Source organism: Netta rufina, assembly GCF_964035555.1.
Source record: "Netta rufina genome assembly, chromosome: 1".
Lineage (NCBI taxonomy): Eukaryota > Metazoa > Chordata > Aves > Anseriformes > Anatidae > Netta > Netta rufina.
Window position 1 is genome coordinate 88,955,043 of NC_140123.1, and position 19,579 is coordinate 88,974,621.

General features: G+C 36.8%; 1 protein-coding gene across 1 annotated transcript in view; it reads right to left on the bottom strand.

Annotated features, from left to right (window-relative positions):
• Positions 1-262: 262 nt before the first annotated feature.
• RPGR (retinitis pigmentosa GTPase regulator) overlaps positions 263-19,579 on the bottom strand; it is a gene marked incomplete at both ends in the record, with an annotated part of 45,472 nt that continues 26,155 nt past the window's right edge. Inside the window, 7 exons of the mRNA XM_084286909.1 lie at positions 263-2,710; positions 3,791-3,856; positions 6,787-6,890; positions 8,118-8,283; positions 9,228-9,410; positions 10,985-11,109; positions 11,642-11,797. Of these exons, the coding sequence (XP_084143035.1) occupies positions 263-2,710; positions 3,791-3,856; positions 6,787-6,890; positions 8,118-8,283; positions 9,228-9,410; positions 10,985-11,109; positions 11,642-11,797 (3,248 nt within the window). The remainder of the gene's footprint in view (positions 2,711-3,790; positions 3,857-6,786; positions 6,891-8,117; positions 8,284-9,227; positions 9,411-10,984; positions 11,110-11,641; positions 11,798-19,579) is intronic.

The following is a 19,579-nucleotide window of genomic DNA, read 5'->3' on the forward strand; positions in this document are numbered from 1 at the left end:
TAATTCATGTTATCAGCATGAAGTTATAATCTGAGGCATACACACTTTCCTTCCTCAGCAACTGTCATATATGATTAAGATGACTCTGCAAATGACTTATCTCATAAGAGCTTCCCGAATCTAAACATTTCCTTCAGTCCTTTTCAAGAAATAGGCACTTCAGTATATGTATAATAAAAAGTTTTAGCTACATTTTAAAATCAGTATACCACAGTTCCAGATCTTCCTGAGTAGGCTTAAAATGCATATCCAGTAGTCCATACTACTTTAGAGTTAAATAATGAGGCAGCACATTGTTCCAAAATTGTTCTGAATTATGCAAACCATTTGCTACACACTGTTTGGACTTCATTTTTTGTTTAGAGCTGTTTGGTACAGCAGAACTCTCTGTCTTCCCTGGTTTCCTGGTTTGGCTTTTCTTTTGTGGAAGCTTATTATTAACAATTTTTATTTTACCTTTCCCCTTTTCTTCTTCCTCCCCTTCTTCTTCCTCATTTTCCTCTTCTTCCTCCTGTCCCTCATCCCCTTCATCTTCTCCTTCCAATTCTTCTTCCTCCTCTCTCTCTTCACCTTCTTCTTCCTCTTCTCCCTCTTCTCCTTCGTCTTCCTCCTTTTCCTCTCCTTTTTCTTCTTCCTCTTCCTCTCCCCCCTCCTCCTTTTCCTCTTCTTTTTCTTCTCCCTCTTCCCCTGCCTCTTCCTCCTCTCTCTCTCCCTCTTCCTCCTCAACTCCCTCTCCCTCTTCCTCCTCAGCTCCCTCTCCCTCTTCCTCCTCAGCTCCCTCTCTCTCTTCCTCCTCAGCTCCCTCTCCCTCCTCCTCCTCAACTTCCTCTCCCTCTTCCTCAACTTCCTCTTCCTCTTCTTCCTCAACTTCCTCTCCCTCTTCTTCCACTCCCCTTTCTCCTTCTTCTCCTTCTCCTTCTCCCTCTTCTTCTTCCCCTTCCTCTTCATTTCCCCCCTCCTCTTCTTCCATGTTTTCATCTTCTTCTCCCTCCTTCCCTTCTGTTTCTACCTCTGCTTCTTCCGCTGCCTCCTCCTCTTCTCTTTGCTCTTCTATTTCATCCTCCCCATCTTCTTCTTCCTCTTCCACTCCAACATCCCCCACCTCCTTAGCCCTCTTATCTTCCTCTTCTTGTTCTTCTTCATCTCTCTCTTCCTCTTCTCTCCCTGACAATCCTTCTTCTAACTCCCCCTCTTCACCCTCATCTCCTTCATTCTCCCTTTCTTTTTCTTCATTTTCATCCTCTCCTTCCTGTTCTGCCTCTACCTCCTTTTGTTCCTCCCTGTCTCTATCTTCATCTCCCTCCTCACTCTCATCACCTTCCTCACTTTCACGCCGTTCCTCCTTTTCTTTTTCAGTTTGTTTGTCTTTTGCATCCTCCTCCTCCTCCTCCTCAATATCCTGTTTTTCTCCCTCACTTAATATTTCTTCTTCCTCTATCAACCTGCCTTTCTCATCTCTTTGGTCTGTGCTATCTTCTTGATGATTTTCTTCAACTTCTGCATTCTCATTCTCAGTGTCTCTTTCAACCTGTGATTCATCTCTTTCATCTTCTTCCTCATTATCTCTTTCCTCTTTATCGTCATCTCTTTCTGCTGAAACCTCGTCTCTATCTTTCTCAACCTCAGTCTCTTCTTCTTCCTCCCCTAGTTCAACTTCACTATCAACTGTTTCATTCAGTTGATATCCATTTTCTTTTTCACTTTTACCCTTTCCACTCTCTTCACTTTCCTGCTCTTGATTAGATTCCTCATCATTCTCGATTTCTAACTGTCTCTCTTCATTAGATTTAGCTTCTGAGTTTGTCTCTTCTTCATTTAGGCTTTTTATATCAGTGTCTTCTACATAGTCTTTCATGTTGTTTGGAGCTTGCATCTCTTCAATTTCACTGACTTCTTTTTCTAAGTCTGAATCTTTTACATTTTCTACTGTTTTCGTTGCTTTCTGGATCTCTTTGCCTTCATAACGTTCCCCTTCTTTTTCCCTACTTTTAAGTATGTATTTTGCAAGGTCATTACTATTTTCTTCACTTGAAGATGATGACATAGTTACTGCTCTTTGTTTCAAAATCTGATCCTTTTTTTTAAACTCCCTCCCCTCTACATTATTTTCTTTCCCTCTGACACTGATTCTTTCACATTTATTAGATTTTTCAACAGCATTCTTTATTTTGTTTCCACTTTCTACTGCTTCTTGACTTCCTTGGTTTTCAACAAGATTGGATTTTTCTGCAATTAAACCAATCTGGAGCTGATTACTGGATGCAGATGGAAGTACATCTATTTTAAGGGATTGCTTAGATCTAACAACTTTTGACGTTTTATCTGAATAATTTGCTTTTTCAGTCAGAATTTGTTTTTCAGTGGGAAAACTATGTGTTACTTCCTCTCTGGCAATTTCAGGATTTTCTGAATATTCTTTTTCCCTTTTCACTAATATACATTTGTCCTTGGTTTGTTGAACACCACTTTTCGAGGTACTAACACTTTGTGCATGCTCAGATTTACCTTTCGTTCTAATTTTTTTGGCCACAGGCTTCCTTACAAAGGCACTTTTTTCTAAATCTGCATGTTTTCTTGGTGACTCTGAAAGTGAAGACTGCTTTTGTAAAGAACCAGAGTCTAATTCTGGACCTTTCTGCATGAAATCAGAATCAATAGTTTTCAGCCCACCCTTACCATATTTTTTAAGTTTCACATTTTTATTGTTCTTCTATTCCACATGAGAAGCAGAAAATTAAAAAGAAAGAAGGAAAACATTAAGGACAAATGACAGCAAAAGAAAGACTACAGAAACATCTGAACAAGAAAAGAAACAATTTGTGTGATGGGAACAAAAGGTAACATAAAAGGTGGAGTATTTCAAATGAAATTAATTTAGATGTATATATATTAGAAGAATATAACATCCTGTTGATGTCAAATGTACTGTTTTTCACTGTCCAAGCACTCAACGTGAACGCAAAACTAACAGTTCAGCCACTATCACATCCCATAAGCTAGAGTAACAGCAAGTTGTGAGAGTGGTAGTGTGAACAGAAGGAAAGAATAACGCTTCTTATACACCTTTTTCTACCTGTCCCCTTGGGAAATCTTCTGATTCATTGTTATGTTTTTTCTATTAAGTTTGAAAATCTTTTGTCTTTCTGCTTTGAAGTCTACTCTTATTTAACAAATTCTGCAAAATCTTTTTTTTAAATGTAGAATGATATGTAGAAAAATAATGAAATATACCAAAATGACAAAACACTGTTATTGTTTTAGAAGTAGAGCAGAGTAATAATTTCAAGATATTTTAATTTTATAATTAAGACCAGTATTATTGGTCCTTTAAATATATTCAACAATGTGTTTTGTTTGTTTGCTTGTTTTTTGTAAATAAAGTCTTTACTTATTTTGTGTCCCGAAAGTCAGTTAAACCATTCTGGTATCAACAGAAGACATGTATGTTACCGGAATAAATTACAAAGTGTTTATGATATCCTCTTGCTCCTTAGACTGGGAGAGTGCTATACACTCTCAAACTGCTCTGGACATGCAAGTTCTATGTGCCTGCACAAATCCTCCCTGACTTCAGCTAGCTTTTTATAATTTTACGTCTTGGATATTCCTAATATTAGCAAGAAAAGACCTATAAAATTTGTCTAGCTTTTGTTAAAACTCAGAAACAAACAATGACGTACTTGGATAATACAAGGATTAAAAATGTTGTATATAAAATATTTTAAATATATTTTATATAAAAATATTTTAAACATGAGTATAAATATAAATATATAATTAGTTACAGTACCTTTTGTTTTTGGATTGGCGATAATTTTAAGGACTGGTCACCGGAATTCAATTTCATCACATGTGTCTGCAAAGAATGAGATCTCAGAATGAATATAACTAGTAAGGAAGGGTCGCACAATGACATCGTATCAACATTTTCAAAAAACTTTTTCATTGGAGAATCTTAGACTATTTTTCAAGCCTCATGCTTGCCAATTACATTGCTAGTTAAATGAAAGCTATAGTTTCTGTAAAGGAACTCAAATCTTCACACTATTTCAAAGGAAATATGCAGTATAACATTTAAAAAGGTTCCTGTGTATCCTTACCATTCTCATTCGGTAAGGAAGATAGGTAAATGTTTGTCTTTAGGTTAGGCTTCTAAATGTTATATGAACTTAGTCTATTGCTTTTATTTAGCTGATAACTTTTGAGTCAAAAAGCACTTTAAAAATCCCTGAGCTAGAGATTAAAATACTGATTTTAAACTTATTATTTATCAATTTTCTCATTGTGTTGTCACTAGATGATACACATCTAACCAGTAAACACTTTCATACATGTTAAAAATGTGAAAGCACCCCAACAAGTAGAGGAAAATTTGATTAACAGAAACTTATACCTACTTCTATATGCTAATTACATTCTTGCTGACAGCAAAATGGCAGGGCCTCTTTGGAACACACATTTCGTAAATAAGCTTACTTAATTAAAAAATTAATAAAATCATAGATTCTTATGTTCAGACAATTATTAATACTATGTGGGCTGCAGATTTTCACTACCTGAAGGTTAGTGCTTTGTTTCTGTTCTCATATACATAAGCATATTGCATCAACTGGCACTTCCTCTTTAAAACAGTTGCCAAATTAATCATTTCTCCAGTGAAGGAAAGGGATCAGGTAATTTGCCTTTTCAGGTCATCTGGTTCTTGGCTGAAAGGACAGTGAGTTGCTCCTCTGAAGAGCAGAGGAGGCAAAAGGAGACCTGAACAAGAGAAATGACTAGGCAGCACCATCTTCCATCATAACTGTTACTTTTCCAGCTACCAACACTCTAAGGGACAATAAGACTTCTTCAGAAAAAGGCTTCTGAGAAAATGCTGGATCTTGCAGTGAAGAACTGTTGAGCCCACGAATAAGCAAAGCAGCGTTGTAGTCAAAAACTGTAATCAGAGTAAGTTTTCTTTTAAATTTACAACTGCTATTTCAATTATGACATTACTAGTAAGTTAAAACCTGAAGAAGCGGTGCTATTTGATTAAATCAGGAATGCACACAGCTTTTGAGAAGTGTGAGAAATGCAAAGCACAGCACCATCATGGCATATGACCACTGTAATACTATTGCATAGCCAGGTTGAGAAGAAGTCTGTATGATTATTCAAACTCATATATTTTATATCCACTCCTTCATTTATTTCTTACAAAGAGTGAGAGTGGTAAGCAGCTTATATGTCTATATTGGAGACTATGGAGACTGAAAACTACATGCCTTCTCTTAGTGCCCACAAGCACGTTTTATATCCACTTCCCACCCAGTGTGAAGTTGTGGTTACAAATTGAACACTTTACTACCTTAGCATCCCAGCCTTCCGCTTAACATCCAGTTTGATTCTACAGCCTTGAAAGAACACGTTCAAAGAAACACTATAGCAGATTTTTTCATTGTAATCTGATGCCTTTATCTTTGTCTCAGCAAGAAAAATATAAAAGGCAAGGCAATGAAGAATGCTACTAGGTGGGCAAGAACAGTGAGATTCTTGCCATTCTTTCCCATATACTATAAATGAGTAGAATATACTCTCTGCAGCTGATAGCTAACTGCTTATGCTTTAACCACCATATTCTTTTTCAAGACAATGGGCATGGATAGTTCTGGTTTCTGACTTCCAGAACTTTATCATCAACATGCCATTAAAGGCTTTTCCTGCTCAAACACTGGTCAACAAAATATGTTTCCACAGTTTAGAAAAAATTAAACATCTATGCTGTAACAGCTTACTTTCATTTAAATTCATGAAGATCAATTGGTTTTGTTTTTTTATGTTGACAAGTTTACCTGACAAATGTTTTTCAAATCTACTGTTTCATTCTGATATTTTGAAACTGGCTCATAATGGATACAAAAATAAAAAGGGGAAAGAAGTCCATTATATAAAGGGTGCGATGTTATGTCTCAGTAAATTAATTAAAGCCATGTTGTTCATCACATCTGAAAACAATTTTTTCTTGTAAATGAAGTTTTCTAAGTTTATACGGTATGCACAGATTGTTAAATTACTAAGTACTTGTTAAGTACAAACAAATTCCTGTAAGATGTGCAATCCCCCCAGTACAACTGACAAGATATCTTGAGCTGAGTCCACAGTGATTTGCACATTTGTTTACATTCCACTGAAGGAAAACAAAAACTCTCTTTCTGCTGCACTGGGTTAAGGTCAGGATATGCCCTACCTGCTGAGAGAATAAAATGTTTTGGGAAGATGCACAAGTGATAAGGTGAACAGTTTTTAAATAAGAAAAATATCTGGGAACATGCTTGAGGATCACCAAATAATCAAACTGTCTCCATTTTGGTCTTCCCTCTAATATGTTCCACCTATACTAAAAAAGCTCTCTGAGGAACAGAGAGATCTGTTTCTCTTCCTGCAGTTCTCTCTCCTGGAAATCATCAAGAGGAAGAAGTTCAGAGATAGAGATCACTATGGGGTATCCAGTGCTCTTCTCCTTTTCTTTCTGATATCCAGAGCAGAGTGTTGGGAGGGGTTGTGGTAACAACTGCTTCAATGTCATAATAAAATATCACTTGGAAAAGGAAAATAAATGTTTTCATTGTATAACGATGACACGAAATGTATGCTTGTTTAATAGTATGTCATTACTTCTTCATGCCACATTTGAAGTTCTGTGCTACACAAAAGTTCTGTACTAGAACTTGAAACGTGACTTATCTGCGTTGTTGTCCCCCTGCACAAAAGCATTCAACTCACAGATTCATTAGTGGAATATATTACCATGTTTAGGATGTCAGTTGTATCTCCAAGGTTTCTGTCTTTATTTTCATTATCTGAATCTTCTGCAGAGCCTTCACCAGGTTCATCTTTTTGATGATTCTTTTCTTCAAGGTAAACAAATACCATCTGAGTAAGTGATATATATCAAGCAGTACAGCCTACTCTTGTAAAAGAGAGATTACTGGTATTTTACTAACATTGGGCTGAAGTTCTGAGATTCCTCATCCTCCCAACCTAAGACACAGCAGAAACACTTCCACCTCATTTTGATCAGTATTAACATTAATGGTAGCTCAAAAATCTAGCCTCAGTGCACTGCTGATCTCTGACCATTTCTGCAGGCTTTCAAAGGATAAATGTTACAAGGAACAAAGCTTTTTTTTTTGGATAATCTGTCAATAGTAGTGTAGCAATTACAGTAAATTATCTGCAGTCATATTACCTACATTGCACATTACCTGTGTAGAGGATGGAGAGTGAGTTTAGTAACTCCAACGCAGCATTATGAAAATGTACCTACATTCTCAGGTTCATTACGTGTATTACTATTTTCTTATGGCACAAAATCCTAGGTTTTGGACCTCAGAAGACTCTAAATGCACTTCAAATTTCACTGCAATGCTTTCCTGGAACCACTATAGACATGCTAGTAACTCTACTAATAATAATTTTAGTTTTAGCTGAATTAATTACTGTTAAATTGGATTTGACTGTCCAATCAATCTGAACTAATTTTTACATGAAACACTGCATTCTGCACTCTTCAGCATTCCTTCTTCCAGGAAATTACACACCCCAAGGAACTCAGATAACTCCTGTACTGCTCTAGAGAACCTGTGCACAAGTCCAGCACAATATCCATCACTGTTACCCAGGTTTTGGCACTAGGTAGGATATTCCAAGCCCTTATTATATTAGACCACAAAAAGTGAACAGTACTTTTCATTTCCAAAGGAGGAAGAAAGCTTCTGTATGAATTAGTATACCTCTTTTCTTATCCAAGGTCTCTGTTAAACCTCCCTGAGTCTTTAAGATGTTTCCTAATCACTTTTTCTCTGTAATTCTTTTTCATCATGACAACAGAGAAAGTGGTTACTGATCTTTTTATAAAGTTGTATTCCTATAAGCTTGTATTTCTATAAGCACAGGAACCACAATCTGAGCATTGTTTTTCCTTCACTCATCCCTTCTCTAAATCTTTATGCACATTTTCCAAACATGAACCAAGTTTGAGGCCATTTCTTGTACATATTTCTCAACTCCTGTGTCTGTATTCTGCCAAACACTCATTAATTCTCAGAAAAGAGTAGCAAAATGTGGTGACAATTCACCTTTTTCATGATGTCTCTCCTCCACAGGCACAGCTTTAGGATGACTTGTTGCAGAGAAACAGAGCGGGGTGGTGTTGCTAGACAAGTGCAATGAAGATTTTAAGAAGTGATCTCCCAGTGGAGGCAGAGTTCGTGACATTCGAATCAACTGTTCTGGTGACCTTTCCTTTAGAACATTAAAAAAAAAAAACCAACATATATTGAGAAAATCCTTAAGATAAGGGTAGAAAAATTAAACATAAGTAACCTCCCGTACATAAGACTGATGTTTTCGTTCATTTGATGATACACCATTCTAACTTTGTTATACAAGTATAAACTTGATTTCTTGAACATATTGATTATTTGTAATCCTAAAAATTGGAGAGATGTATAATGGGATATTTGAGATGGTTTCTACACAATAATCTCAAGCAGTCTTAAAATATAGAAAAAGAAGAAAGAGAACTTTTATTTTTATTTAAAATAAAAATACTTGTTTCTCAATTGCATTGAGGTATTTGATCCACAGCATCACTACATTTTTACAAAATAAAGGAAAGTATTCTGTTGTGTTTTTGTGGTTGAGCTGGATTTCAGACAGGAAAGTGAGATGACCATCTCACTGTGCTGCTCAAGGAAAACACATGCAATATGTAGCTGGAAATAAAGGAGAAGAAACACTGTTGCAAGTAGCAAGAGGATCTTAAGATTGTTTTAAGACGATAATGAGAGATTCTCTTTGAAAATGTATAAACTATAAACTTGCTCAATCTATCCAGGACTCAGAGGAAACATCAAAAGGAGTCAGATTCTTTCTTATTTAATTGTATTTCTAAGATATTTTGAAAAATGCAAAGGAACAGAATACATATTTTAGAATTAAAAAAATACAAGCCCAATTGGAGTGTTTTTCATACGCATAAACAAGCAAAATCTGGCCAATAGCTATGTTTTTACCTACATCAATTTTGGGAAGAGGGTGGATATTCATTCTTCTTTTTACACATTGAAATTAAACACATATTTGAATGAGATACATTTGTCTGCTGAGTATATGCTGCTACTTCAGTTTAAAAAGTGACTGTTTCCCACAAAAAGTACAGCAACTCTCAACAACTCTCAATTTACCCTCTCTCGACGTCGCATTCGTGCTGATGTTAGTTGTAAGGTGTTTGTTACTAGTGACTCTCCACTCACGTTAGAGATAGTAGCAATCAAACGGCTCTCATATAAATCTTCTAAGAGTATTTCTTCAGATTCTTTAGGTCTCGGAGTAGCAAAAACAAGCATGTGACAACCACCACAAGCCACCTACAGCAGCAAAACAAAGTTCTGATTATTTCATTTGCAAGAATATAAACAAGGATCTCATCCCTAGGGACTTAGATCAAAAGAAAACCAAAACAAAAGTAAGTGATACTATGTTACTTCAAATCTAGTTGCTTTAGTTAAATAGAAGTACATAATTATGATTATTAATGACTAATGAACTATGTTCATTTTTCCTCACTAACATACAATACATTTGTATTCAACAACACATTAGATAAGGCTAAGAAACTACTGATACAGAAAAAAAAAAAAAAGATATTTCCACTGATTTTCAAAGGACTGTTGCTAATTATTTTAAAGGACTGTTTATGCTATTTATTTTAAAGGACTGTTGCTAATTATTTTCAGTGAGCAAAATGTAGGCAACAAATAACTACAGTAATATAAACCCAGGCATTTTATTACAATATCTACAAAATGTAATGTAAAGTCCTACAACCTCCAATAGACAAGGTATTATTGCTCAGAGGTTTCCCTTTTAAAAAAGTTTAAAAGCTGTACCATTTCTGACAAAACTTTATTAAACTCTATGTCCTGTAAACAAACAGCACTGAAAGCCATGTACTTAAGTCTCAAATTTTGCTCAACCTCTAGTAATGTTTGCATTTTTGATGTTGGCAATTCTGTTAATTTCTTAAAAACCCCAGGAAATATATACGAATAATGTTCTTAAAAAGAGAAGAGTACTTCTCTTTTCTCATCCTATATGGATTGCAAAAAAAAAAAAATTAATAATAATAAAAATCTGAAGATTTTACAAATATCCCACTGTACAAATAATCATTAAAATTAAATAGATATTTAAATAGATATCATTCTGGTGTTTTCAGAGAAGATTTAGTGTCCTTCCCAGCCTCCCCCACCCCGACTGCCAAAACGAAAAAGAAACTAGTATTTTCTTTTATGACTACTACCGGCTTTACAGACTAAAACACTATAGCCCAGTGCTGCTGAATAAAATCCCCTAAAACAGCCTATATGTGTAGTCCAAAGAAACACATTCCAAACTAAAGGTGTATGCAATGAGCGAAAACAATGTCCTTTTTGTGTTTCCTTTTGTGTTATCATGGAACCACAGAATGGTCGAGGTTGGAAGGGACCTCAGGAGGTAACCTACTTCATCGCCCTGCTCAAACAAGGGCCACCTAGAGCAGGTTGCCCAGGGCCCACGTCCTACAGCTCTTAAAGATCTCCAAGGTGGGAGTCCCCACAACCTCTCTGAGCCACCTATGCCAGTGCTCCATCACCCACACAGCACAGGAGTGCTTTCTGATGTTCAGAGGGATCCTCCTGTGTTCTAGTTTGTGCCCACTGCCTCTTATCCTGGCACTAGGCACCACTGAAAACGGCCTGGCTCCTTCCTCTTCACACCCTCCCTTCAGGTATTTATAGTCATTGATAAGGTTATTCCTGAGAATTCTCTTATCTAGGCTATCAACTAATTAAACGTTGCAGGAAAAAATTGTTCTATAATGAGATTTCAGCTCTCACTAATAACATTTCATAAGAATCTAAACATCTTGATGTCTGAGAAGCATGACAAAATGTTTTACCAAAAGGACTGTGAAACTCAAAAAATTAGAACACAGAGCGGGGTCAAACTGATTCGCAAAATTCTCTTCTCCAAGGCCCAACTTGCCGTGTCGCCCATCTCCAAAAGTAAACATGAGGCCATTCTCTGCATGTAGAAAAAAAAAAGATGTTATTAACAACAAAGATTCAACAGAAAAACAGGACAAAAACATTACGAACAAAGTAACAGGCCATGCAAGTAAGGAGTTTTTCTCTTCCCAAAGCAAAAACTGAGCAATTATTTTTAGATTCTCAACAGATGAATATGATCTAAAAGTACGTATTTTTTCAGACAAAGAACTGGCTAAGATTAGAGTTAGTCTAGACATTTGGGGAAAAAAAATGAAACAATAGGATTGAAACTGTGTAGCAAAAAAAAAAAAAAAAGGCTTCTAAACAAGCATACTTGTTAGCAACACATGATTATGAGGTTACAATTCTCCAGGAGATGTTGTATACAAAACTATGCATGGTTGTGAATCTCAAATTCCTAATATTGAATCTGAATTTGTCACTAACTCCTTAACCTTTAGAAACCAGTACATTTGCAATGTCTTCTTCTACTACTCATTTTATAACGAAAGCTTTAACAGCACAGAGAAACTACAAGTGCATTTCTGAATTTTTCACATACATACCTGCTATTACAGCAGTGTGATTTTCCCCACATGTAACATTATGTATTTTACGTCTCCTCAAGTGTTTCACAGACTTTGGTACTGAAGTTTCAAAAACAAGAGTGCCATGTCCCAGCTGCCCATACTGTCCAAGTCCGAAAGTATATACATCTGTCTCTGAAAATGTACAGGCAAAGTTAACAATAAATATGCTGCTACAGGAAATTCTTTACTCAGAGGGTGGTGAGACACTGGCACAGGCTGCCCAGAGAAGCTGTAGGTGCCCCATCCCTGGAGGTGCTCAAGGCCAGGCTGGATGGGGCTTTGGGCAGCCTGGTCTGGTGGGATGTGTCCCTGCCCATGGCAGGGGGGTGGATCCAGGTGGTCTTGAAGGTTCCTTCCAAACCAACCCATTCAGTGATTCCATGATATATTATAACCTGCTTTCTATTAGCCGAATGAAAGCCAAATGACATCAGCGCCAAAAAGCACTGTTTTAGCAATTAAAAAAAATACCACCTAAACGATTAAATTTATCAGTTAATAACAAAATAAAGTAGAAAAGATGCAACAATATGCAGGAAATAATTTTGAATGGTTCAGTATTGAATATTTTTAACATAACTGCAAACAATCCAGACCACATGTACACATAATATTAGCCAATGCAAAATTTTATGGGAGTTCATGAACCACAATTAACTCAAGACCACTATGTTTAGTGCATTTTCAAGTACAATAGTCTAATCTTAAATTCTGGTTACCTACATAAACACTGTATGACCCCAAATATAATGGAACAGACCTCTTTAAAACACAACTGATATGCGTGGAAGAAGATCCTGGAACAATAACAGAAGAGGTTTCAGTATTGTCTTTGGCTACTGACTCAACCCAGCATGAAATACAGAGAACATTATAACTATGTTATCTTGTTACAGAACAATAATCTTTCCACGTTTATATTTTTTCCATTTAATGGACTGTCTGTGCCAGGAAAAAGAATGTGATGTTCTCCAAGACAGTAATGATTGTTGGTGTGTCCATCCCTTGCACTCCATCACAACAGGAGATGATTGAGAAGCTTAGAAATCTTGATGAGGTGATGCATGAAATGAGAAACTCAAAGACTACGTATTTTTGGGAAGACGTTCTTGTAATTTTACTTCCTGTGTGGTTTTGCTTGTTTGTTTTTATTTAGTTGTTCGTTTGTTTGTTCTGTGTTTGTTTTTGTTGTTGTTGTTGTTTTTCTGCACGTAGGCAACAAAGGAAAAGCTAGAAAAATACTAACTAAAACTTGTAAAAACTTAATGAAAATCTGTGAAGGATTGGAAAGGACAAAAAAAAAAAAATCCTACCTCAAGCAAACAGTACTGTGAGTTGGGAGCAATATATCCTTACATCATTAGTATGAACACAGTGCAGAGCATGCCTGCTCTTGCCACATGGATGCCATCACACCAAAAACTTCAGCATCTTCAAGAACAAGACAGGAATAGGCATTTACAGCTGAATGTGTGAAAAAAGAATCAAAGGAGAATCTTTCCTTTTTGAGCACTTTGAGTCAAGGACAGAAGGTCACTGGAATAGCCAAGTAAGCGTCAGTGCCACAAAAGTAATTTATTCTGTGCAACTCTTTTGCTGTTGTTCTTGGACCAGCAACAAACCGCAGAAATATTAAAAACAAATTACGTTACCATTCACTCCAAACTAATCTTTCACTACCTTCAGGGAAAGAGAAAGCAGAGAATGGAGCAAATTTGATATTACCACCACAGTAGCACACTTACTGCTTTATACTGAACTCCAGTTTCAGAGGAACTATGATGAAATACTGCAATACTAAATATGGAAATTTTCTTTTTAGAAAACAGTTTGTCCTTTCTGCCCCTTTCAAAATTTTTCAATATGAAGATGTCACAAATTTGCATCACAAAAAAAAAAAAAAAAAATGGTTTCACACTATTTCAGATTGGAGATGCAAAATACTCATCAAAGTCATTTTTCTACTAAATATAATAGCAAAGCTCCCTCTACTGGAAATTGCAGTGTAAGAAAGCACTGAGCATCTTTGGGGATCTTTAAACAATCAGAATTTTTCTGTGACATTTTGACTTTCTGGATAAGAATCAGTAAATGACCCCTGAAAGACACCTGACTGTAAGTGAACTGAAGAAGTCTAATCTTCATTTCAGTAAACAGCTTTCTCAGGATTGCTGATTCCATAAATCCTATTTAAAACTATGCTATTTGTCTTACTTCTTTGAAAACCAGAAACTCTTGTAATTTTCAAAATATTTGTCTCTATCTGATTCACATAATTATTTTGAGTGAAGTTGGAGTGTTTTCGTATTATCTTTAAACTTGGGTTGCGATATGCAATGCCTTTTTCATAAAACAGGCAAGACCTCTAGAGGCATTGGTGTTTAGAGATGTTAACTTCAAAAGTACAGGATACTATTTTCTTCCCCCAGTGCTACTGTCAATGAGGAGAAGAGATCAATCCAAAACCAGTTTAGAGTACCTTCATAAGAAAAATGAATTTCTCTTCTGCCTCTATATACCACAGGCACCTAAATTTTGCTCCTCTTAAAATTTGCTTATTAGTCCATTATCAAGGTATAGAAAGGCAAAAACCTTGCACCGTTCTTAAACAATTCATCTCTTGTGCAAAAGCGAGGCCTAACCTCAGTAATAATTCCATTTAGCAGAAGTGGGGATAAACAGGAGTCTGTAGCAAAGCAATCTCACAGACTTTGTGAGAAAATGACAGAGCTGAACTCCATCCTGAACTTGTGTTTCCACCTTTACAAGCTTCTTCTGGAGTACATAAGAGCTCTTCAATCTCAATGACAGTTGTCACTATAAATTTAATAGTCGTAGGCAAAAATGTATGTGTATATATTTTAACACATGCTATTTGCTGAAAGAACTGAAGGAGCTTCAAGAGTCTCCAAGATCCATGCATTCCTTGCTACACATTTAAGGCTACATACAAAGTTAAAAATGTGCAGAAGAATAACAAAAACAGTTATGCTCACAGATCTCCATATGTCTTCATTTCCCTTGAACGTTATTACTATTACTCTGTCAATGGGCTATTCAGTCTTACTATAGCTTTATTTTTGAACAGCTTATGCAGAAAAATGTTACCGTAAAAATCAGCTGTTGACATAATACTCAGTTTTACCACAGCTCATAATTGGATTTGGAGATTTCCGTATCAATAGTATGCAGACTTAAGAACTGTTTGAAAAATCTCGATAATCCTATACAGTTTGAACAGTCTCTCAGTTCTGTCATAAAAAGGTAGAGCTTTTTCATCCTTCTCATTCTCTTTCAAAAGGGTATCTTGACTTCCTTTTCTTTTTAAAAGACCTTAAGACAGAAGATAAAAAAATCCATCATTTTACATGCTAACAAACTAATGTGTTGTATTGTAATGTCAAGTGACCCATTCTCCAAGAACTGCTTCACTTCTTTCCTTTGAAGAGATATCTTTGCTTTCCCTCCCTTCAGAGAATAAAAGGAGGTAGTCTATCCTTTTATAGAGAGGATTATTCCCAGAAGACCTGTCATCATTTGAAAAAAAAAAAAATAATACTGAGGCCACTCCCAATCATCTGTTTCTTCTCCAGCTTCTAGATTCACAAGTTGCTTTCATGCTACTTTTTAAAAGGCTTTATTGAAAAAGTACACAAGTTGGGATTGCTGCGCTCTCATTTCTTTTCAAGGTGATGGTACCAACAGCTTCCATTTTTGGTAGGAAGCTTTGGCAAGAATCATGGATAACAGTTGTTTTAGTCCGAATGAAAGAAATCATCTGAAATGAGGATATGAGCTTCATGAACTGGCTGCTAAGACCGTTATGAAATGAGTAAGATTGTGCTGCTATAAAGAGAGAAAACTTTTGCAGCAACTGAATTTTAACTGTTCTTCTGTTTATTCTCTGGAACAAATGCAAATAGTAAAGGAAGAATTAACAATAAGAGTTGTAGAGAAGATGTTTCCCAATCCTATATTAAAAATCTCTAAAGCCTTGTATATTTAAAAAGTTTTAGTTTTTTTTCTTTTTCATTTTCTTTTCATTTTTTCCCCTTTACTACTGTTACCAAGTAATAGCGGTATTTAATTTTTTATTCTCTGGAAAAAAAAAGTTTCCCGTTTTGGAATTTCAGACCACAAAATCAATTATTTTCCAGTTTAGGCTCTACCATTTACTCCAATACATTGCTGGAGAGATTCCAAACAGCAGTTTGATTTAATAACCCAGATAACAATGGTTCTTACCATGTAAAATTACCAATAGAGTAGATAAGACAGTCATAAGAAAGAAATCAAATGAAGTGCTTTGGAAGAGACTAATTATGCATGAGAGTCAGGAAGAAACTTGTCTCATACTCCATAAAATAACTGGATTATGCTTTCTCCTAATTTGATGATCCCTAAGTAGAACTGATGACAAGAAACGAACAAAGATGTACAACAGTTTCTCCCTATGACATTTGCTCCTATCTTATTCCTATGTTAAATGAGATAGATGAAACAGAAGAATATACAATAACCAGACACTCACTCCTTACTGTTTAAGACTGAAATGGCACACCCCGAAAAACTGGAAAGACTCTGGAAAGCTGAAAACTGTATCAGCATACATGGTGTTACTAAAGCCAAGCAGTACCCATTTGTACATGACATGAAATTCAGGATTTCTGCAAAATTGGAAGTTTAGGAATTTATTAATTTAAGAAACTGAGCTTAAAAGAGATATAAATGTTTCTGAGGCTCTTTGAAGCTATATCCCTCTTCAGAATTTTGAATTTGTGGTCATACCACTTCATCTTGGGATGCAACACACACTCTAGTACATATTCCATGTTGACTTTATGGTGCAAAGCCTAAAATGCATGTATACTACACTCACTTTTTAAATGGTTTCAGAGGCCCTATATAGCTTGTTTCCCAAATACTTTTCACAAGTTTGAGTCAGAAAAATTTCTGTATGTCAACACCACTGACAATGCACCCTTCATTTTAGATATTTCTATTAACTTTACTCTTTTGTTCAAAGTGCCTGAGGCAGAATTTCATAGCTGTAGCCTATTTAATGACAGGATCATAGATTTAAGAATACCCCAAATTGGAAGGGAGCAACAAGGATCATCAAGTCCAACCCATGGCTCCACACAGGACTACCAAAAAATAAACTGTATGCCTGAGAGTGTTGTCCAAATGCTTCTTGACCTCCAGTAGGCTCAGTGCCTTGACTGAGCAGAGCCTGCACCAGTTCCCAATCACCCTGTCACTGAAGAACCTTTTCCTAACATCCACCCTGAACGTCCCCTGACAGCCCCATGGCCATTCCCTTGGGTCCTGTCGCTGGTCACCAGTGAGCAGAACTCAATGCCTGCCCCTCCGCTCCCCTCGTGAGGGAGCTGCAAGCTGCTATGAAGTCACCCCTAAGCCGTCTCTTCTCTAGGCTGAACAAACTGAGTGACCTCAGCTGCTCCTGATACATCCTGCCCGCTAGACCCTTCACCATTTTTGTAGTCCTCCTTTGGACACTCTCTAATAGTTTTATATCCTTTTTATATCATGGTGCCCCAAACTGCACACAGTACTGGAGGTGAGGCCGCACCAGTACAGAGCAGAGCAGGATGATCCCTTCCCTTGACTGGCTGGCAGTGCTGTGCCTGATGCACCCCAGGGGATGGTTGGCCCTCCTGGCTGCCAGGACACACTGTTGACTTGTATTCAATTTGCCATCAACCAGAACCTCCAGATCCCTTTCCACAGGGCTGTGTTACAGCCTCTCATCCCCCAGTCTGTACATGTATCCAGGATTGCCTCATCCTGGGAGCAGAATCCTGTTCTTGGTCTCGTTAAATTTCATACAGCTGGTGATTGCCCAGCCCTCTCACTTGTCAAAATCTCTTGGCAAGCCCCCTCTACACTTCCCTGTTGAGGGAGTCAACACCTAATTTAGTATCATCTGCAAACTTACTTAGCATGCTTAGTATTAGTTAGTTGAATCCCGTGTCCGAATGATTAATAAAAACACTGAAGAGAACTGCCCCTAAAACAGTCTTTGGGAACCCCACTAGTGACTGTCTGTCCCCATTTAAATGTAACCTCAGTTATAGCCCTTTGACTTCCAACTGTGCACCAATTGTTCGCCCATCGTATTATATACTTGCCTAGCTGTATGCTGGATGTTTTGTCCACAAGGCCCCTCGCTACAAGAAAGACATCGAGGCCCTGGAGCATGTCCAGAGAAGGGCTACGCAGCTGGTGAAGGGCCTGGAGCACAAGTCCTGTGAGGATCGGCTGAGGGAACTGGGGGTGTTTAGTCTGGAGAAGGCTCAGGGGAGACCTTATTGCTCTCTACAACTGCCTGAAAGGAAATTGTGGGGAGCTGGGGGTTGTCCTCTTCTTGCAAATAACTAGAGTTAGAACAAGAGGAGATGGCCTCAAGTTGCACCACACAAGGTTTAGGTTGGATATCAGAAGACATTTCTTCTCAGGAAGAGCAGTCAGGCATCGGAACGGGTTGCCCAGGGAGGTGGTGGAGTCCCTATCCCTGGGGGTGTTTAAGGGAAGATTGGACCTGGTGCTTAGGGATGTGGTTTAGTGGATGATATTAGTGGTATTGGTGGTAGGGGGATGGTTGGACCAGATGATCTTGGAGGTCTTAATGATTCTATGATTCTATAAGGATACTGTGAGAGACAGTATTGAAAGCTTTGCTAACATCTAAAAAGATTACATCATCTGGCTTCCCTTGGTCAGCTAGGTGGGTAACCTTGTCATAAAAGGAAATCGAATTAGTTAAACAGGACTTTCCCTTTGTGAACCTGTGTTGGCTATGACCAGTGACTGTCCTGTCATTCAAATGTTATTCAGTAACTCCCAGAATAATCTCCTCCATAACATTACTAGGCACTGAATAATAATAGCTGAATTACATTTAAAATCTTCTGTCTGACCTTTCACTCTTATCACAGCAACTATCAATCTTTAAGCATTTTTGTCAGAGGATATCATTTTCTTTTTCTCTTGACCCAACTGGAACTACTGGCACTCAGCACTTTGATCATCAACTGACAGCTAAGCCAGCACTGAATTTCTTATGTGTCTTCTATTCCATCATCTATTTCCATAGGCAAATAAATCTTACATAGCAAGACACTGATTTACTATGGTGTTTTCTTCTTTTTTTTTTTTTTTTTTTTTTGACATTTATAGTTCGCCTCTGTGTTCTACTTTTATCTCCTGTAAAATTTAACTCTAATGCAAATATCATCCAGGTCTACATCTTCCTACAAAATCTCTGTAGAAGTCATTTGTTTTAATGAAATTTTATCACATGAAATACCATTAAAACAAAATATCTTTTGGTTGGTTTGAGATTTATGGTCAAAAAAATCAATAATGATAATCTAATTCTTTCTGCTGAACTTCACTTTATAACCCATAAAATAATGCTAGGATTTATATATTTGCTAGCTTTAAATTTATGGTAATTTTTTTCCTAATAATGATAATCTGATTTAATGTAAAGAAATTTATTTCATGACAGAATGCTGCCAGGGTGAGACTGTATGTTGGTGAAAGAACAGAGACAAAGCCTTTGAAATGTAGACAAATGTTTGCATTATTTCCCAGATTGGCTACTGTTGTTTCCTCTTCATACTCTTCCCAAAGGAGTTTTGATTTACCCAGAATCTTGCAGCTTGTCTCACCATTACACATAACTATTTCCAGCACATCACTTCTACCTTTATTCTCTCCAATGACTTACAGTACAATATCACATCAAATTACTTAAAATCCCCCCCAGATAGATTTTCAGTTTATATTTTAGAAACTTTGATTTCATAACCTTGAAGACACTCTGCCAGATTGACAACAGATGACTACTTAGCATTTCCAAAATACAGATTTAAGGACTTACAAAAC